This window comes from Erinaceus europaeus, chromosome 13, assembly GCF_950295315.1.
Source record: "Erinaceus europaeus chromosome 13, mEriEur2.1, whole genome shotgun sequence".
NCBI lineage: Eukaryota > Metazoa > Chordata > Mammalia > Eulipotyphla > Erinaceidae > Erinaceus > Erinaceus europaeus.
In genome coordinates, this window is record NC_080174.1 from 90960315 (window position 1) to 90982589 (window position 22275).

The 22275-nt window shown below is 43.7% G+C and overlaps 2 protein-coding genes and 1 pseudogene across 4 annotated transcripts in view; all 3 read left to right on the forward strand.

Moving 5' to 3' along the window:
• The window catches only part of LOC107523550 (zinc finger protein 709-like), a 596771-nt gene that overhangs the window by 477782 nt on the left and 96714 nt on the right, over positions 1-22275 (forward strand). The gene's annotated exons all lie outside the window — the stretch shown is intronic.
• Positions 5534-6059, forward strand: LOC103127675 (large ribosomal subunit protein uL22-like; annotated as a pseudogene).
• LOC132542597 (cilia- and flagella-associated protein 107-like) lies at positions 7112-13246 on the forward strand (the record flags this gene model as incomplete). Its single annotated transcript, XM_060205106.1, has 4 exons — positions 7112-7222; positions 11117-11294; positions 12870-12873; positions 13069-13246. Coding segments are annotated over 4 exons (471 nt in total), but the record flags the coding sequence as incomplete, so codon positions are not given.

The following is a 22275-nucleotide window of genomic DNA, read 5'->3' on the forward strand; positions in this document are numbered from 1 at the left end:
GGGGATAGCATTAAATTTGTAGATGGCTCTGGGTAATATATTCATTTTGATGATGTTAATTCTTCCAACCCATGAGCATGGAATATCTTTCCACTTCTTTGTGTCTTTTTCAATTTCTTTGAGTAGTGATTCATAATTTTCAGTATACAAGTCTTTCACTTCTTTGGTTAGGTTTATTCCTAGATATTTTATAGTTTTTGTTGCTATAGAAAAAGGAACTGATTTCTGGATTTCAATTTCTTCTAACTTAGTGTTTGCATAGAGGAATGCCACTGACTTTTGAATGTTAATTTTATAGCCTGACACATTACTGTATTGCCTGATGATTTCCAAAAGCTTCTTGCTAGATTCCTTAGGTTTTTCCATGTATACTATCATGTCATCTGCAAATAAGGAGAGTTTGACTTCTTCTCTTCCAATCTGTATTCCTTTAATTCCTTGCTCCTGCCTGATTGCTATGGCAAGAACTTCCAACACTATGTTGAATAGTAATGGTGATAGTGGGCAGCCCTGTCTAGTACCTGATCTGAGGGGAAATGCTTCCAGTTTTTCACCATTGAGTATGATGTTGGCTGTAGGTTTGCTATATATAGACTCCACTATCTTCAGGAATTTTCCATCTATTCCTATTTTTTGTAGTGTTTTGATCATAAAGGGATGTTGTATTTTGTCAAAGGCTTTCTCTGCATCTATTGATATGACCATGTGGTTTTTGGTCTTGCTTTTGTTGATGTGGTGGATCACATTGATTGATTTACGTATATTAAACCAACCTTGCATGCCTGGGATAAACCCCACTTGGTCATGATGAACAATCTTTTTGATATACTGCTGTATCCGGTTGGCTAGAATTTTGTTCAATATTTTCGCATCTATGTTCATCAGAGATATTGGTCTGTAGTTTTCTTTTTTTGGTTGTGTCCCTGTCTGCTTTTGGTATCAGGGTGATGTTGGCTTCATAGAAGCTGGCAGGGAGTATTCCAGTGTCTTCAATCTTCTGGAAGACTTTTAAAAGTAGAGGTATTAGTTCTTCTTTGAAAGTTTTGTAGAATTCATTTGTAAAACCATCTGGTCCTGGACTTTTATTTTTGGGAAGATTTTTGATAACTGTTTCAATTTCATTAGCTGTGATGGGCCTGTTCATGTTATCCACTTCCTCTTTACTTAGTTTTGGAAGTTGGTAGGTATCTAGGAAATCATTCATTTCTTCCAGGTTCTCTAGCTTGGTGGCATATAGTTGTTCATAGAAGCCTCGCATGATATGTTGAATTTCTGCAGTGTCTGTTGTGATATCTCCTCTTTCATTTACTATCCGATTTATTTGGGTATTCTCCCTTTTTTGTTTTGTGAGTCTGGCTAAAGGTTTGTCGATTTTGTTTACTCTTTCGAAGAACCGACATTTACTTTCATTGATCTTTTGTATTGTTTTCCTATTCTCAATGTTATTTATTTCTGCCCTAACTTTAGTAATTTCTGTCCTTCTGGTTGCTTTAGGGTTCCTTTGTTGTTCTTCTTCTTCTAGGTCTTTAAGATGTGCAATCAGGCTGTTTATTTGTGCCTTTTCTTGTTTCCTAATGTGTGCTTGTATAGCTATGAACTTCCCTCTTAGGACTGCTTTAGCTGTGTCCCAAATATTTTGATAGCTTGTGTCTTCATTTTCATTGAACTCTCGAAACATTTTGATTTCTTCCTTGATTTCCTCTTTGACCCAGAAGTTGTTAAGAAGTGTACTGTTGAGCTTCCACATTTTGGTACTGTTACTAATCTTTTGTTGATTGTTAAGTGTTAGTTTAATTCCACTGTGGTCTGAGAAGATGCTTGGGATGATTTCAGTGCTCTTGAATAGGCTGATGCTGTCTTTGTGGCCTAACATATGGTCTATCCTTGAGAATGATCCATGTGGATTTGAGTAAAATGTGTATTCCAGTTTCTTGGGATGAATGACTGAAAATGTCCAATAGTTCTAGTTTATCTATCTCTTCATTTAGCTCCCTTATGTCTTTACTGATTTTCTGCCTGGATGATCTGTCAAGTTGAGAGAGTGGGGTGTTGAAGTCCCCTACTATCATTGTGCTACTGTTAATATATTGCTGTAGCTCTTTCAGTAGAAGTTTGATGTATTTAGATGGCTTCTCATTAGGTGCATAGATATTAATAATTGTTAAGTCCTCTTGATTGACTGATCCTCTGAGCATTAAGTAGTGTCCATTCCTATCTTTTTTAATCTTATCTATTTTAAAGTCTATCATGTCAGATATGAGAATAGCTGTTCCTGCCCTTTTTTGTGGGCCATTGGCTTGAATGATAGTTTTCTATCCTTTCACTTTAAGTCTGTGTTTGTCTTGTTGCGTTAGGTGAGTTTCCTGTAGACAACATATTGTTGGGTTGTTTTTTCTGATCCATCTTCCTACTCTGTGTCTTTTAATAGGTGAATTCAGGCCATTCACATTTATTGATATCAAAGACTGAAGATATTTTAACGCCATTCTTGTAGAGTTTTAGAGTGTTTTGATATATGTTCTATTTGTGGTGGTCTGGTTGTTTATAGGAAACCTTTCAGAACTTCTTTCAAGGCAGGCTTGGTGATGGTTGCTTCCTTCAACTGTTGCTTGTCTGAGAAGGTTTTGATGCTTCCATCTAGTCTGAATGACAATCTAGCAGGATATAGTATTCTTGGCTGAAAGCCTTTCTCATTGAGCACTTGATAGATATCTTGCCATTCTCTTCTTGCCTGTAGTGTTTGTATGGAGAAGTCTGCTGCTAATCTTATGGGTTTTCCTTTGTAGGTGACTCTTTGTTTTTCTCTTGCAGCCTTGAGGATCCTTTCTTTATCCTTATTCCTTTCCAATCTAAGTATGACATGTCTTGGTGTCTTTAGGTCTGTGTTAATTCTGTTTGGGACCCTCTGGGCTTCTTGAATCTTTATGTCTTTGGTGTTGTCTAGACTAGAGAAATTTTCAGCTATTATGGCCTAGAGAACGCTTTCTTCCTCCCCTTCTCTTTCTTCCTCTGGTAAGCCAATAATGCGTATATTGTTTCTTTTGAAGTCATCCCATAGGACTCTGTTGTTGTTTTCAGCATCTCTTAATCTCTTTTTGAGATCTCTTACTTCTTTTTTAGTTGTCTCTAATTCATCCTCAATCTTGCTAATTCTGTCTTCAGCCTCATTGATTCTATTCTCTCTGCCCTCTACTGCTTTCTGGAGTTCATCTATTTTGTTGCCCTGCTCTGATACTGTTTTAGCTTGTTCAGCTAGTTGCTTTCTTAGCTCAGCAATTTCAGCTTTCAGCTCTCTAATAACCATGAGATTATTAGAATTTTCTTCCATATTCTCATTTGTTGTTCCTGCAGTTCTGATTACAATTTTTTCAAATTCTTTACTCACTCCTGTTATTATTTCCTTAGCTAATGTTTGCATGTTGAACTTGTTGTTTTGTGCTTCGCCCTCTGGAGGACTTTTAGCTGGACTCTTGTCCTGGTTCGAGTCTCCATTATTTTTTCTTGTTGTTTTAACCATTTTATATAAGTTAACAGTTTTTTCAATCCCTGAGTTGGAGTTCAGTGGTGTAAGAGCCTTTTTTTTTTCCCCTGTAGGCTATGGTAGCCTGAGGGCTTTTAAACTATCAATAGGCTTCTTGGCTTAATCAATGACTCCTGACCAAGAGATAAAGCAGGGTGTGGCAGAGATAATCCAGTGGTTATGCAAAGAGACTTTCACAGCCCTTCAGCTATGCCACCGAGGTATAGGTCTTCTCCTGAGTTTCCCAGTTAGATCTTTGTGCCCTGGTGTCCCTCCCTGTTGCTGCTCCAGATTCTGAGGGTAGTAGCAATGGAGACTCAGAGTTGTACTTGGTGAGACTCTGGGGAGTCCTTTCCTCCCTTCAGCTGTCCCCTTGTTGGTGGAGCAGACTGGAGGTGGTGTCTCCAAACTGTCCAACTGTTAGCAGTCACTTAATCTCTCCTTAGGCCCCTCTCTCCTCTCTGTCACCAGCCACTGCGTGTTTGTACTCACGGGTGATTTACTGGGTTTCTGTGGTCATTCTAGTCCTGTCTTGTTTCGGTCCGGGTGGTCTCCTTTGGTATTCCTAGTTGATCCGGGAGAGGAGAGGAGAGGAGAGAAAGCGATCTGCTGCTTGTAGCTCCGCCTCCGGAAGTCGAATCTCAGGAGGTTGAATTTCAAGCCTGGTTGTCTCAGAGCAACTGGACCAGATTTGGTACCCACCTGGGATCACTCAGCTGAGGTTTGTCTTTGTCTTTTGTCCTTTGGTGTTGTCTCTTTGTAAGTATGTGGACTTGCCTTATTTTCACTCTTTCAAACTTAAGAATAAATTCCTTATACCTCACTTATATACCGGATTCGTGTCAGTTTGTGTGGGTTCGAGTTAGTTGACCTCATTTTGTCTTACTTTGTTATGGGTCTGATCAGAAACAAAACTTAACAAGAGCACTGCTCAGCTCTAATGATGCTGGTGCCAAGGATTAAACCTGAGATTTGGAGATTAAGTCACTGGAGTTTCTTTGCATAAATAACCATTATGGTCTCTTCCATGCTCATGTATTTATTTATATATTTGTTTGTTTGTTTTACTAGAACACTGCTCAACTGGGGGCTCAAACCAGGATCCTTATGCTGAAAAATGTATTTTATTTACTGATTTATATTTTATATTTTACTGATTTATATTTTATTTACTGATTTATTTATTTTATTTAATGATTTACTTATTTACTGATTTATTTGAGACAGAAAATCGAGAGTGAAGGGGACCATAGAGAGGGAGAGAAACACTTGCAGCACTGCTTCACCACCTGTGAAGCTTTCCCACTGCAGGTGCAAGCTGGGGGCTGGAACCTGGGTCCTTGTGCACTGTAACCTGTGATTTCAACCAGGTGTGCCAACACCCAGCCCCTGAAAAAGCTGGTTTTTATGGAGAATGTGATCATATAAAAACTCTGAGCATATATGGCTTGTGGTCACTATGAACTCTGATTCCACTTGACCTTGTTTTGGACGAGGTGTGTGTACAGGAGATTCTGAGAGAAAATCCTGATGGGGCAAAGCATTCAGGCTGCTGTGGTCAGGAGTCATGCAGGGATATTATTGTGTGTTCTCTCACCCATAAGAGATTGCATTAAAATAGCTGTAGTTGAAGTCATGTTAGAAAGATGGCAGTAGGGTTTAGGAAGATGTCATAGTGATTTGTGGACTAGATTTCTATTCTTGAGACCCTGAAGTCCCAGGTTAAATTCCCAACACCACCATATGCTAGAGTTGAGCAGACCACCAATAAAAAAAAAGAATAAGAAGATAGGAAGAAAGGGAAGACAGAAAGTAAAAGATAGTAGGATAAAGGAGCTCCAGTTCCTCATTTTTTCCATAGAAATTTAAGAAAACATGCGTTTAACCAGCTGCGCTACCGCTCGACTCTCCAAGCGGCTTAGGTGACCTCCCACAATGGTCCCCACACAATGGTCCGCTACTCGCAAGCAAGTCCAGAGGCTCCAACCTCCGCGTGCATTTCAAGAACACTCAAGAACTGCCCAGGTCATCAAAGGCATGCATATCCGAAAAGCCACCAAGTATCTGAAGGATGTCACTCTACAGAAGCAATGTGTGCCATTTCATAGTTACAATGGTGGTGTTGGTAGGTGTGCCCAGGCCAAACAACGGGGCTGGACTCAAGGCCCAAGAAGAGTGCTGAGTTTCAGCTGCATATGCTTAAAAACGCAGAGAGCAACGCTGAACTAAGGGCCTAGATGTAGATTCCCTGGTCATTGAACATATCCAGGTGAACAAAGCCCCAAAGATGAGGCGCCGAACATACAGAGCTCATGGTCGGATTAACCCCTACATGAGCTCTCCCTGCCACATTGAGATGATCCTCACTGAAAAAGAGCAGATTGTCCCTAAACCGGAGGAGGAGGTTGCACAGAAGAAAAAGATATTCCGGAAGAAACTAAAGAAACAAAAACCTATGGCCCGGGAATAAATTGAACATAAAATAAATGTAACTGAAACTAAAAAAAAAAAAAAAAAAGAAAGAAATTTGAGAAAACAATCATAGTTGAGGCAAAATAGCTTTACAGATATTGTGTAAAGCAGAAGTTCACAAGAGTCCATTGAATACCCATTTTTAGAAAAAGTCAGATTCCAACTGGTACTAAAGTACATTGTGCTTTTCTCTTGTCTGTTTTTTAGTGAACAGCTGGGTCATTTGCTTTTTTGTTTGGTTGTTTGTTTGTTTTTTTTCCCCAGTTCACCAAAATCACTTCTTCTTCTTCTAGCGTTTGCCCTTCTTCCGTAGCCAGTCAACAGCGTCAGGTTGAGCCTGATGTAAAGTTTTGAGACCTCCTTTGAACCTGGAGAGGTGGCAGTTGTTGACTATGTGGGTCATAGTCTGTCTGTAGCCGCAGGGGCAGTTCGGGTCATCTCTGGCTCCCCAGCGATGGAACATAGCGGTGCACCGGCCATGGCCTGTTCGATAGCGATTGAGGAGGGCCCAATCATAACGTGCTAGGTCAAAGCCGGGTTGACACTTGCAGGGGTCTGTGATGAGGTGTTTGTTCTTGACCTCAGCTGACTGCCAACTCTGTTTCCAAGAGACTGGAACAGAGAAGTTCAGTGTAGGCGTAGGGGACCAGATTGGGTGACGAGACGTCAAGTGTTGGACAGGGTGGGCGAAGATATCCACATATATTGGCAGCTTGGCAATACGAGGATCCGGCATGAAGCTCAGCCAGTCTATCTTGGCGTTACTCTCGATCGCACTCTGTCATTTCATGAACATCTCATAAAAACTGCAGCAAAGGTGGGTGTGAGGAATAACATCACTGCAAGACTGGCCAGCTCCTCATGGGGCGCGAGTGCTTCCACACTACGATCATCATCTCTGGCATTATGCTATTCCACTGCAGAATACTGTGTCCCAGTATGGTTCCGTAGCCCCCATGTCCACTTGGTCGATTCCAAATTATATTCCTCCATGAGGATAATTTCTGGAACCATCCGTTCCACCCTGGTTCCATGGCTGCCAGTTCTTAGCAACATCGCCCCGCCAGATATTCATCGGAATGCGGCATCATCTAAGTTCATTTCCCACGTCTATGCTCGACCAAAATCACTGACGAAATACCACAGTGCACTTACAGAAAAGAGTGTGTGCCCTTCCCAGGCCACAGACGTGACCAGATCTCCAGGTGGTACGGGAAGAGGAGAGTGGAGGCAAGAGGAGGCACAGCCTCCCACACCAGGGATTTGAGTCCTCTCCAAAGCTCAGGAACCTCCCTTAGGGCTTAGACCCCTACTGAGGTCTGGGTCCTTATCCTTAGAAACTTCCTGGTGAGCTCCCAGGGACTGTAGACAGCATCACCTTCATTTCCCTTCAAGCAAGTACAATCTTTCTAATCTCAGATTGTTCACTTTGTTTTTAATTTTTTTAATTATCTCTATTTATTTATTGGATAGAGGCAGCCAGAAATTGAGAGGGAAGGGAGAGAGACAGAGAGTCACCTATAGCCAGGTTTCACCACCCACAGAGCTTTCTTCCTACAGGTGGGGACCAGGGACTTGAACCTGGGTCCTTGCAAATTTTAACATGTGCGCTCAACCAGGTATGCCACCAGTCATCCCCGAACTGGTCACTTTATAACATTTCACATTCCAGTGGTTTCCCGGCTCCCCCTCTACTCTCTTCCTTCCCAACTTCTCAGTTGATACAGACTAAAGAGTGATTCATTGAGGCACCATGCCAGGTAGACCAAAAATAAATGGTGTTATTAGGATGAATGATATTTTGCATCATCTAAGCCCAGGCTTTTTGTTCTTCTGTATACAGGGAAAGGGCCAGGTGGTGGTGCACCTGGTTAAGCACACATGCCATCAAGTGCAAGGACCTGGGTCAAGTTCTAGGCCCCCATCTCTGGAGCATAACCTTCGTGGGTGGTGAAGCAGGGCTCCAGGTGTGTCTCTGTCTCTCTTTCTCCCTCTCTATCCCCCTCTCCACTGAATTTTATAAAATAACAATAATAAAGTGATTATTTTAAAAAGAAGATCTAGTTCTTACTCTCCATATCTCCCCACAAGCCAACCAGTTTGAAGCCAGGGACCACCACCACCTCTTTCACTCAGCACACACTCACCAAGCCTTGATCCTCTGTCCCCAACCACATCAGGGACAGGTAGTGCTCACCAAAGACCCCAGTTGACCTCAGGTCCTGCTGACACAAACATTTACTCTTTTCAAGCTCTCAGGGGCCACCTGGTTCTTTTCGGTCCTTTCCTTGGAAGGCACAGTGAGAGTCACACTGTCTTTCCTCCTCCCCTCAGGCATGTGTGCTGTGATGTGCTCCTTCAAGCCACCACCTTGGGGGCTGAGACTTACAACCTCTTCTTTCGTTTTTCTCCTTGCTGTGGAACTTTACTGCTTCAGGACAAGTTTTTCTGAGAGAGAAACAGAAATATCCATTTCACTGAAAAACAAACTAATATCATATAGTAATGTTATATATAATAAAAGGAAATTTAAAAGCTTTCATTATTTTAAATTATTTTTTTGTTATTGGATAGAGACAAAGAGAAATTGAGAAGGAAGGAGTAGGTAAAGAGACAGAGTAATGAGAACCCAGAAGAAAGCCCCCACACCTATGGACATCTAATCTTTGACAGAGGTGCCCAGACTATTACATGGGGAAAGCAGAGTCTCTTCAACAAATGGTGTTTGAAAAAATGGGTTGAAACATGCAGAAGAATGAAACTGAACCACTATATTTCACCAAACACAAAAGCAAATTCCAGGTGGATTAAGGACTTGGATGTTAGACCACAAACTATCAGATACTTAGAGGAAAATATTGGCAGAACTCTTTTCTGCATACATTTTAAAGACATCTTCAGTTAAACGAATCCAATTACAAAGAAGACTAAGGCAATATAAACCTATGGGACTACATCAAATTAAAAAGCTTCTGCACAGCAAAAGAAACCACTACCCAAACAAAGAGACCTCTCACAGATCATAAAGAGCTTGGCAAACTCAACAGTGAGAGATAGAGAGGCACCTGCAGCCCTGCTTCACCAATTGTGAAACTTTCCCTCTGCATATGGGGACCAGGGGCTGGAACTTGGGTCCTTGAGAACTGTAATGTCAGCACTAAACCAGGTGTGCCACCACATGGCCCCAGAAGATCTAATTATTTTATTAAAAAAAATTTAAGGGTTCAGGCGGTAGTACACTGGGTTAAGAGTACATGGCATGAAGCCAAAGGACCAGGGTAAGGATTCCGGATCGAGTCGCCAGCTCCCCACTTGCAGGGGGGTCGCTTCACAGGTGGTGAAGCAGGTCTGCAGGTGTCTGACTTTCTCTCCCACTCTCTGTCTTCCCTTCCTCTCTCCATTTGTTTCTGTCCTATCCAACAACAATGACATCAATCTGCCTCTCCCCATAGAAATTGGCCTGGCTACAGGACTGACTCAGACTCAGTGTCTCACTTGCCATGGAAATCAGTTGCCACCCAGATGGGTGGGAAGCCAGAGGGTGTGACTTCAAGCTGGCCTGGGGGCCCTACTGCTTCCCAGTCAGCTGAGTGCCCTGATGGTGGCCTGCACGTGTCCCCATCACTCAGTCTGGAGGTAAACTCACTTGGCCCCATGTGGAGGCTGCTCATTCCAGGAGCCAACTGCAACTAGGCTGGCAGATGTGCTGGAGAGCAAGCTGGGCTATGGAATAGAACTGAGAGCCCAGAGCTATGTGCTCACAGATAGGGACAGCTCATCTATGCTAACAGAGTTAAAAGCATCAAATGGAGAAATAAAAGTGCTTTAATAAGTGCTATTTAGGGTGAGGGAGATAGCAGACTGGTTATGCAAACAGACTGTCATGCCCGAGGCTCCAAAATCCCAGGTTCAACCCCCTACACCACCATAAGCCAGAGATGAGTGGTGTTTCTCTGTGTGCGTAGATCTCTCTCTCTCTCTCTGCATATCTCTCAAAAATAAACAAAATTATTAAGAAAAAATCAAATAAATCTGAAGGCCTTAAAAATAAATTAATAAATGCTGTGGAAAAACAGAAGTCACATGCCAAAGAATAAAATCAGATGCAGTCAAGAAAATAGCTCAGCTGGTTGAGTAGAGGATTTACATGTTTGAGTCTCTAATCTTAGATGCCACTTGTACTGCAGTGATTCTCTCTCATGTAAAATGCACTTCCTGAAAATGGATCACAGACAGGAATGTTTAAACTAAAACACTGTGAGCTCTATTGAAAGCAACATAGGCAAATCACTCAATGTAACAGATTCAGAGATGTACTTAGAGACTCCTGCAGTCAGAGAAAGAAAAGCAAAAATAAGCAAATGACATTATATCAATCTAAAACATATTCCACACAGTGGAAGTGGTGATCATGAGTTAAAAAGGCATGCCTTTAAGAGCGCCACGCAGTGATGAGCTGGGTAGAGTGTGCATGTTACTATGCATAAAGACCCAGGTTCCAGTTCCCAGTTCCCAACATGTAGGAAGTTTCATGAGCAGAGAAGCTGTGCTGCAAGTGACTTACTCTCTCTATCTCCTCTCCATTCTTCTCAATTTCTCTGTGTCTCTATCCAAAAATGTAAAAAAAAAAAAAGTCTTCCAGAAGCAGTGAATTCAAACTAGAGCAAGAACTAATTCTCAGCAATAATACTAGTGACAAAATCAAAACAAATAAACAATAAAACCCTATCCAACTGAGAGAAACTACTCACGTAGCACACATCTGATAAAGAATAATCTTTAATCATAAAAAAGAAAATTAACAAAACACAGAAAAAAAAAGCGATCCTGTCAAAAAGAATGAGACAAACTAAACGGAAACATACGTAGACAGCTTGTGAGCAAAAGCTACCATTTCTGTAAAAACGAGAGAGAGAGAGAGAAAGAGAACCATGACTGGATGGGACAGAATTGTCTCTACCTGGTGACTCTGAAGACTGGTAGGCACAAGGGTCACCAATAATCCGGGGAGGCCAGCCTATCCTTCCCTCCCCCAGACCTCCATCACAGGCAGCTTCTGGCTCCAATGTGGAGCCATGAATGCCCTTGTCCCCTGCTAATGTGCCCACTTGCCTGTCCCTGCAGGGACTCCCGTACCAGCACCTGATCACCCACCACCAGGAGCCCTCCCACCACTACCTGATCAGCTCCTACGACGACCATTACAGTCGGCACGGCTATAACCCCGGGCTGCCTGCGCGCCGTTCCTGGAGCAGACAGAAGTCGGAGTGGCTTCCAGAGAAGTCTGACTTTCCCCTGCTGGGTATTTTTATTATTTTATTATCGGGATATCACTGGGGCTCTGTCCCTGCACAATGAACCCACTGCTCCCAGCCACTATTTTTTCTTTGCTTTCTTTCTCGTTTTCTTTCTTTTCTTTTTTATTTCATAGAACAGAGAGAAACTAAGGGGAGTGAAGGGGTAGATAGCATAACGGTTATGCAAAGAGACTCTCATGCTTGAGGCTCCAAAGTCCCAGGTTCAATCCCCCATGCCAACATAAGCCAGAGCTGAGCAGTGCTCTGGTAAGAGATAAATTAATAAGGGGAGTCGGGCTGTAGTGCAGTGGGTTAAGTGCAAAGCACAAGGACCGACATAAGGATCCTGGTTCGAGCCCCCAGCTCTCCACCTGCAGGGGAGTCGCTTCAGAGGCGGTGAAGCAGATCTGCAGGTGTCTATCTTTCTCTCCCCCTCTCAATCTTCCCCTCCTCTCTCCATTTCTCTCTGTCCTATCGAACAACAACGATAACAATAATAATCACAACAAAAAGGGTAACAAAAGGGAATAAATAAAATAATTTTTTAAAAAAGAAGTAAATTAGTAAATAAATAAAAAGTAAGATAAAATAAAAGAGAGAGAGAGAGAGACCAAGGGGAGAGAAGAGGAAGAGAGAAAGAGAGAAATCTGTAGCACGACTCCATTGCTCTGTGAAGCTTTCCTGTTGCAGATGGGGACTGGGAGCTTGAACCCTGGTCCTTCCACATGCTGCTGAGTGTACTCTGCTGGATGCACTGCTGCCCACCAGCCCTCTGGATGTTTATTCTTCAGGGCTTCCCCTGTGTGGGGCTGTAGTCAGGGGCTGAGATAGATGCAGCAGGCTCAGGTGAGGGATTCTGATTCCAGAGAATATCAGAAGGAGCTGACAGGGAAGGTCCTACTTCTGCCCAGGGCTGCCACCTGCTCTCTTTCCCTTGACACTGGGGTGACCTTAGCCATGTATCCTGGCCCCCATGCCCCAGAGAAGCTCATATCCCATGACCCCAAGATCTGAGCACAGCCATGCTGTGCACTGTGCAAGGGGACCTCATTCACGTCACAGACAGTGTCTGATTCTTTCTCAGGTGTCACACCTTAGTGTAGCTCAGCAGTGACAAAGGCCTCAGGGTGAGAGTCTGCGGAACTGGTGGAGGGGTCATGTCACAGTAGCAGGGGATTTGCAGACCTGTCTGGTCTGCTCCCCCAAACTCAGAAGGTAACTTGCAGTGGCTGATGGCCAGTTGGTAAACTTGAGTCCTGCTCTTCAAACACAACTACCACCCAGTAGCAAACCCCCATGGCTTGAATTCAGACTGAAATCTTACAGTAAGAGCTGGAAGTCTGCCCATGAGCTCAGTGGTCTTGTGTATTCTGCTGCCCACTTCCCTGAACCCTCTCTTCCAGTCCTCCCCTATGTGAAAAAAAAAGTCACAGGTGGTGGGATTGGTGTTCCTCTCACTCTGCAGTAACTGGACAAGACTTTTCTGAGGATGCATTTTATAGACTGTCCTCTGCTGCACTGAAGGATAGGCAGCTCCCCAAGGATAAATGGCATCTTCTCATCCAGGCCCCAGGGATGAGCTCCATCTAGCAGTTCCTGGCAGGTCTGCAGGAGCAGGCTGTGCCCAGAAGCTTTTCTGGCTGGCTTAGCCAAGACCTTTTCGCAGTCTCTTCCATGTAGCTCTGCTAGCCTAGGCCCCTGACCTGAGAGGCTGTGGAACCTTGGGGGCTCCTGCCACCCTCCTGGCCTATTCCTCTAATCACAGGCCCTGCTCTGCACTACAATGAACTATGGACTCTGGAAGAAGCTGAAGGGAAGATGGCTGGCACTTCAAGCTGCCCCAAGGGAGAGCATCTACACCTCGTCCTACCTCAGACCTCTGCCATGTGCCATGTCACGGCGGGAGCACGCCACTCTGGTCCCTCCCTGTCGCCTGCACCCTGTCCCACACTTCTGAGGACTGTCACCCACAGGCAATGCAGACCCAGTCAACCGGGACCACTAGTTGGTTCTATGTGACCTACCAGCCAACAGGCAGGTCCAAAAAATAAAAAGCCAGTTTGTCTACTGAGCAAACCCCACAGACACAGAATCATAACATGAATCTGAAGGATCACCCTTCCCTTTCACATACCCAGGTACCTTTTCTGTCTGTCCCACAACTAAAGCACTTTGATACAGTAATACAAAGACTGGCATGAGTTGGCTGTGGTTTAATGGAATGGGAAGGTTTATAACATCTTGATTATTTAGGGACAGCAAAATGGGCAAAGGGGCAAAGGTCAGCTAGTCATAATGTCAGGGGCCATGAGGCCATAGGATGAGTTCCCAGCCTTCAGCTACACGTTTTCAGGTCCCAGGAGAAGCAGCATGGCCATCAGGGAGAAGGAGAGCTCACAGGAGCAGCTAGTGCAGCTGAGTTTGCAGGAATAGAGAGAGTGTTTCCAGCAGACACACACTAAGTCAGTTCCCACACACACCCTTGTGGGTTTGCGTGAGTCTTACTATACGCCCAGTCTGATGACAGCCTTATGGGGATTATGTCCCAAAGTCCAGTATCCACACCTTGAGCTGTTCCCACCTCTTTGACACTTGGAGCATTGTGTGTGCAGTAGATGGCCCAGGAATATGCCATCAGAATCTGGGAGATATTCAGGTCCACTACCTACTTCCACACAAGGACAGTTGAAGCCCAGAAAGGGCATGTGACTTCTTCAAGTTCTCCTAAATTGGTCCACATACTTCAGGATTATTTTTTTATGTGCAATCATCTTTATTTATTGGATAGAGGCAACCAGAAATTGAGAGGGTGGGAAAAGAGAGAGGAAGAGAGAGAGAGAGAGAGAGACCTGTAGCACAGCTTCACCACTCATGAAGCTTCCCTTCTGCAGGTGGGCATCGGGGGTTCAAACCCTGGTCCTTGTGCACTGTAGTGTGTGCGTTCAAGCAGGTGCTCCACTACCCAGCCCCCACATGCTTCAGGATTATCTTATTCAATGAGGTGAACATGTCCCTCCATAAGACCAACCTTGAAGCTCTAGGATACAGTCTCTTTGTGTGTGTGTGTGTGTGTGTGTGTGTGTGTGTGTGTGTGTGTGTGCGTCTGTGTCTGTGTGTGTGTCAAGGAAGGACACACAGACCTCTCCACCTCTGACTAATGAATCTTTGGAGGAACTTGAGGATGGGAGCTCTTCTGGTGAGTGGCTGTGGAATGAGAGGGGATCCCAGGCAGATGACCAGGACAGGATCTGGGGCAGGAACTTGGCTCTGTCCTTGCACAGGACTGAAGCCCCTCTTCCCAGGAGGGACCTCAACTATCTGGTGAGGATCCCACCTCTAGTCAAGAAGGACGTTTCTCTCTTCCATCTCTCTGTCAGAAGTTGATAGTAACAGTGTTTTTGTTCTTAATTTATTGGGAGGGTTAATTATTTGCAGTCTAGATATATTGCACCAAAGTAAAAGAATCTAGGGGTGGTGGGAGTGTTCAGGCCCTGGAATATGGTGGAAGAGGAGAAAGTAGAAGAGGTTGAATTGCTCTGTGGAAAACTGAGAAATGGGAGAGAAAAAGAAAGAGGGAAAGGGACAGAGAGATACTTGCACTCCTGCTTCACCATTCCTGAAGCTTTCCCCCTGTAGGTGGGAAGAAGCGGGGCCTGAACCCAGGTCTCTGTGCACTGTTATGTGTACACACAGTTCCCACCACCATAGTTCTCCATTGGAAGCTTCCCTATTATTTATGCCTCTGGGAGTATGGACCCAAGATCATTATGGGGTACATGGAAAGTTTGCCTCCTGTAATTGGTTCTCCACTGCACACGGATGTTGGCAGGTGAATCCACACCCCCAACCTTTTTTCATCTTTCCCTAGTGGGGCAGAGCTCTGGGGAGGAGAGGTTCCAGGACATATTGGTGGGGTCGTCTGCCCAGGAAAGTCAGGATGGCATCATGCTAGCATCTGCAACTTGGTGACTGAAAGGTGTAAGATATAAAGCAGGACAATTTGTTTAATAAACAGGATTCAAAAGTAGAAATAGAGCAGATGAAATTAGGGATCTCCATGTGGGAAGAATCTAGGAAGTCTATTTTAGGTATGTTGTGAGGGGCCCATAACTTTAGTAATTTTTACCTGAGCCTGACAGCTAACATGCTGGTGGACTAAAAACAGTCTGGAAAGATGGTGTCAGAGTTGAGAATTGGACTAGAAAGCTGGATCAGGGTAGAGAGTAACTCTCAAGTATAGGAAAAGTATATAAATACCATTCAATGTAAACCCCATCCACCTGACTAGGGCTCATATTAGCCTTTTGTTTTTTAAATATTTTTACTTATTTGTTTTTTTGATAGAGAAATTGGGATGGGAAGAGAAGATAGAGAGGGAGTTAGACAAAGAGACACCTGACGCCCTGATTCAACATTCATGAAGGTTTCCCCCTGAAGGTGGGGAGCAGGGTTTTGAACACGGGTCCTTGAGTGCTATAATATGAGTGCTTAATAAGGTGTGCCACCACCTGGCTCCACATCCTGTTTCTGATGAAATTTAACAGTCTTGCACTGCTCAGGACATGTTTGACCTGTTTTGTATCCTAGAGCCTGGCCTTTAAAAGAGAGAGAGAGAGACGTTATTGATCCCACATTCGAATTTTGGTCCATTCTCCCAGAGATCCATGATAGAGGGAAGATAACCAGAGGGCTCTGGATTCCATCAGGACCCAGAGAGAGAAAAGGAAGTGTTGGTCTCTGTTGGGCTGGCTTCACGGGTGGGAGACAGATGACCAGGGACTCATGGCTGAGCTGGGAACACATCTTTATTCATGTGGAACAAAGCACAATCTAAAAGTCTCTCTAATCACAATCCTGTCCTTATATATACTCACTAAGTAGGGTGGAAACAGGATGTGACGTAGAGAGGGTGGGGTGAAAAATTACTGGTGGAAATCAGGGTGTACTAGGAGAGGGGGCAGAACAAAAAGACATCATGGACCAGTGGGGATTAAACCAATGCCCTGGAGGTAGGGTGATGCTTAGTTAACAGTGGTTTATGTAAATAGAATACAGCAGGGGGGATTAAACCAATGAAACAGAAGGGGTTTTAGAAGCAGAATTAGAAGCATACCAACAGGTCTGCTTCTAATTCTGCTTCTAAGACCCCTTCTGTTTTGATCATCACGTTAGGTTCACTTGCATTGCTTAACGCTGTGGTCTATTTACATAATCATTGCTTTGTTTGAGATATGCACTGGCTTAATCCCCATTGGTTTAATCCCCACTAGTTCTTGCTTTTTTTTTCCTTCTCCCCACCCTCTATCCTACATATTTCCTCTTCCTGACACTTTTGCCTCAGGAGATATAAAGGACAGGATTTTCTAATGAATGGAGATTGACTGATTGCACTGCATCCTGCTCATCAATAAAGATTGAACTGCGTTCTCAGCTCAGCCTTGAGTTCCTGGTCATCTCTCTCCTGCCCTCGAAGCTAGCCCAGCAAGGAAGAAAAGCATTTGGATATAGTAATAGGTGTAGGAGTGGCTTGGAGAGGAAGAGAAGGGCTGGGGAAGACAGCATAATGGTTATGGAAAAGACCTTCATGCCTGAGGCACCAGAGGTCCCAAGTTCAATCCCTGGTCCCACCATAAGGCAGGTGACCAGTGCTCTGGAGGGGAAAAAAATGAAAGAAAGAAAGAAAAAATAAGATTTCCTGTAGAATGGAAGAGAAGATGTGGCCATGAGAAAAAAAAAAAGGACAAATATAGACGGTTGTAGAAATAATCCATATATGCAAGCTTGTGAGAACTGCTGTCGGTTCCAATGGAGGGAGTGGGGACACAGAACTCAGGGAACAATGTGGAGTTATACCCCTTTTATCTTATTATTTTGTAAATTAATATTAAGTCACTAATAAAATTGAAAAACATTTCAGGAGAGAGACTAAAACAAAACGGGAAATTATATCAGAAACCTCAGGACCTGGATTACATCCTTGGAGTTCAGTCCATTGATGGTTCCAGCTTGCCGTCTAGTGGTAATTTCATCAATTTGCAGGAGGCTTTTGGTTTTGCTGCTTTTTTGTTCATTTTTTTTTCTTTTCTTTTTTAGCCGAGCACTGTTCAGCTCTGGCTAATGGTTGTGCTTACAGTGGTGTGGGGGGGTTGAACCTGGAACTTTGGAGCCTCAGTGAGAGTCCCTTTGCATAGCCATTATGCTATCTACTCTCCACCCTTTCATCCATTTTTTCAGTGTGTTATTAGTAGTGGTTCAGGAGGCTGTAAGACTAGGGGCTAGGTGGTGACACACTCGGTTAAGCACAGACGTCCTCATGTGCACGGAATCACACTAAGGGAAGCAAGCCAGACGGAGAAGAATTGATTCTACCGAGTGATCTCACTCACAGGTAGGCACGGAGAAACAATGAAGGGCTGGGTGGGGGCAGAACCATAATGTGGACCTGTTACCATATGAGACGGCCCAGGTTCAACCCCCTGCTCCCCACCTGAAAGGGAGGGAGAGCTTCACACGCTCTGCAGGTATCTCTTTCTCTCCCTCCCCTCTCCATTTCTCTCTGTCCTATCCAGTAAAATGGGAGAGGGGGATGCTAAGATTGGGAGTCAGGCAGTAGCAGTGCAGGTGAAGCTCATGTGGTACAAAGCACAAGGACCAGCGTAAGGATCCCAGATCGAGCCCCAGCTGCCCACCTACATGGGGTCACTTCACAAGCGATGAAGCAGGTCTGCAGGTGTCTATGTTAGCTTCACGTTAGCCTGAAGGCCTGTTGATGACTATCTGTGTTTACCCTGATGTTGTCAAAACATCTCTTTGAAGCTGCATACAGCACAACAGAGAATAAAAAGAATTTGACATGTTTGCTATAATGCATAGCTGTAAGTTATTAAAAAAAAATAGTTCACCAGAGAAATAACAAGCATTATAATTAGGGATTCTCCAACAATTGTGTGATCTTGTAAGCCATTATTAAACCACTAATGCAAATTTTATTTTATCTTATTATTATTTATTTATTTATTGGATAGAGACAGTCAGAAATTGAGAGGGAAGGAGGTAATAGAGAGAGTAGAGACAGAGACACCTGCAACACTACTTCACCATTTGTGAAGCTTTTCCCCTGCAGGTGGGGTCTGGAGGCTTGAACCTATGTACTTGCACACTGTAACATGTACACTCAACCAAGTGTGCCACCACCCAGTCCCCAAAATTTATTTTATAAAGAATGTACAACTGTATGAGGATAGATAATATAATGGTCATGAAAACAGACTCTCATGCCTTAGGTCTGAAGTCCCAGGTTCAACCCCCCAACAACACTATAAGCCAGAGCTGACCACTGTTCTGGTTACAAACAAACAAATATACAAGCTGTTTCCTACTTTCAGTTTACAAAAATGTGAGGGAAGGATGAAATTTAGGGGACAATTCAGCTAAAGAGTAACAAACATTTGGGCAGTCATGAGCTCATCCATACTACAAAAAATAGCACACATCAAAGTTCGACACTTAGAAAACGTGCAGTGGGGAACATTTCTTAGCACATTAACATGCAACAAGGACTCAGCATTCAAGCCAGGCCCTCTTCCTGCAGGGGGGAGAGCTTCTCAAGCAGTTGAAACTATGTAAATGATGTTCTTTCCTTCCTTCCTTCCTTCCTTTCTTTCTCTCTCTCTCTCTCTCTCTGCATATATATATATCTCCTCCCTGTCGAAAAAGTCTGCAGTTTGCACCAGAGTGAAAGACTGTGGGGTGGGTGGGGGGTAGAATACAGATCCTGGAAAAGGTTGACAGAGGACCTAGTAGGGGTTGTATTGTTATGTGGAAAACTGAGAAATGTGATCATGTACAAACTTTTGTATTTACTGTTGAGTGTAAAACATTAATCCTCCAATAAAGGAAAAAAAATTTTAAAGTGCAGTGGAGACACCATTCAGGATCTGTGCACTGTACCCATCACAAAAGCTCTATCCTCCTGGAAGGAAATATGCTGAGGCCTGACCACCTACTTTCACAGAAATAACTTATCTTGCTGAAACAGACTGAAGGGGACATTCTGAGAATAAGCAGACCCCTCACCCTCACAAGAAGGTTTACTCTTGTCTACACTGAACAAATCCAATCAAAGACATCTCTAAATGGGTCATAAATCCTGTTCCCATGCCAGAAATAGCCAACATACTATATATATATATTTGAGTTTATTATTGGATAGAGACAGAGAAAGTGAGAGGAGGGGAAGCTTGAGAGGGAAAGAGGCAGAAAGACACCCGCAACACTGCTTCACCACTAGGGAAGCTTTCTCCCTGAATGTGGGGACAAGGGGCTTGAACCTATGTCCTGTGCAGTGCAGTGTGTGTAGTTAACCAGGAGCGCCATCACCTACCCTGCCAGTACACTATATAAGGCCCTGTCACCTTGGGCTTCTCAGCTCCCCCTCCCCAGGTTGGGTCTTCTTCAATCCTGGATGGGCCTCCTAAGCTCTCCTGGCTACTTTATCTGGACTTCTGAAGCTCCCCCCTGGCTACTACTAAACTTTCCTTTGTCTACATTCCTGACTCTACTTGCACCACTTAGTGTCTCATATTTGTAACACGTGGTGCTAAAACCTATGGAGCTAGCCACTCTATTGTCCTTCTTGTCACACATTTCTCTCCAAGAGTCTACCACAGTATTGAGAAGCATACTCAAAAGTTGAAATCATATTAAAAAGATAGGGCAGAGGGTAGATAGCACAATTGTTATGGAAAGAGACTCTCATTTCTGAGGCTCCAAAGCCCCAGATTCAATCCCCACCACCACCATAAACCAGAGCTGAACAGTGCTCTGGTTAAAATAAAATAAAACTAAAAACACAAGTACTGTGGTCCGGGAGGTGGCACAGTGGATAAAGCATCAGACTCTCAAGCATAAGGTACTGAGTTCAATCCCCAGCAGCACATGTTCCAGAGTGATGTCTGGTTCTTTCTCTGTCTCCTCCCATCTTTCTCATTAATAAATAAATAAAATATTTTTTTAAAAAATATATATATATAAGTACTGCCAGCCATTATGGTGAATCCTTATGTTGAATCCTCAAACAAATACAGATGGAAATGTCATATTATCCAGAAATTCTACTACTAGGCATAGACCCCAAAGATAGAACAGCACTGATTCAATGGGATATGCATAACCCCATGGTCATAGTGGTCATAGTCACAATATCAAATACCTGGAAACAAACAAAATGCCCTTTGACAGATGACTGGATAAAAATGTAATGGGACACATACTCAATAGAGTATTATTCAGCAATAAAACATGATATTGTGTTTACTGGGATAAAGTGGATAGAACTGGAGATTATACTTAGTGAAGCAAATAAGGTGAAGAACAACTCCAGAATGGTTTCACTCATACGTGGAATAGAGAAAATTGAGAATACAAATGGGAAAAAAAAAGTGAACCTATATTTAAGAATGGGAGAGCTGTAGTTGTTATCTATGGGCGTAGTGATGGGGACATCAACCATTGATGATGATAGTGGTGAAAAAGAAATAAATAGGGAGTTGGGCAGTGGTGCAGGGAGTTAAGTGCACGTGGTGCAAAGCTCAAGAACCAGCATAAAGATCCCAGTTCGAGCCCCTGGCTCCCCACCTGCAGGGGAGTCACTTCACAGGCCATGAAGCAGGTCTGTAGGTATCTGTCTTTCTCTCTCCTTCTCTGTCTTCCCCTCCTGTTGTATGCTTTACATTGGGTAGTTCTCCCCCACCAAGAGAATTGGATCAGTCCAGTTAGTTTCGCGGGCCCGCTTGGTCCCGCCCCTAGGAACCCCGCCTGAGTTAGAGAATTCCAGGGTGAAAGAGTTGAAGAGTGGCAGAGTTCCAGGGTTCCAGAGTTACAGAGTTTGTGAGAGTGCTTGCGCCGCCGCAGAGACAGCAGAGTTCTGTTTGGTGATTAGTTTGTCTTAGTTTATGAATCATTGTTCCTGAATAAAGAAATACAGCTGCCCTGCCCAGCCGTTGTCTTCGCGTCTCTGTTACCCGCCCGTGAAGCAAGTCCAGCCCAGCAAGAGCCGCCAAATTTTAACAACACCCTCCTCTCTCCATTTCTCTCTGTCCTACCCAACAACGAAGACATCAATAGCCACAACAATGTTAAACAACAAGGACAACAAAATGCAAAATAAATAAATATGTCGGGAAATTGTGAGGATGTGGTTGAGCTTCGCAGTTTCTCTCTCTCTACAGAGAGCTCAAGCAAGGACGGACACCCCTCCCCCCAAGGTTTGCCTTGTCTTATCAGACTCCCTGCCTCACAAAGCACCCTGCATTGATACTATGGCCTGCTCCGTTATTATCTACATAATTATGGTTTTGCCTGAAAGATCCCCATCCATTCCATTCCTTTGATCTATCTTCTTTCCACACTCAAGACCCTCCCTGCCTGCAGGGTATTATTAATCCTACCAGTTAAAACCCTCAAAACAGTTGCTAAGAAATTCATACCTGTCCCAGCCCCTTTTGCCTTTCTCTGCCCGTTCCAAACAATGTCAAGCCATTTCCATTTCCAACTTGCCACTTCCAGCTCTGACTCTTAAAAGTCTTGGCTCTCTGATCAATAAAGAATTGAATTGCCTCATGGCCACAAGCTTAATTCCTGGGTCATCTCTCTCTTGAGTGCACGTTGCTAGCCCGGGATAAATAAAAGAAAGAAATAGAGGCCAGAGGGCTGCTTATTGAATGCACATATTACACTATGCAAGGACCTGGGTTTGATCCCCCAGCCCCTACCTGCAGGGGACTGTGGTGAAGCAGGGTTGTAGGTGTCTCTTTGTCTCTCTCCCTCTCTATCTCCCTCTTTACTCTCAATTTCTAGCTGTCTGTATCCAATAAACAAATAAATAAATAAATACAATAAAAATCAAAATAAGTAGATGCATTTTAAAACTATATCAAAAGTAAAGTTCCATAATATAATCTTTTTGGTTGATTTAACATAAAAACA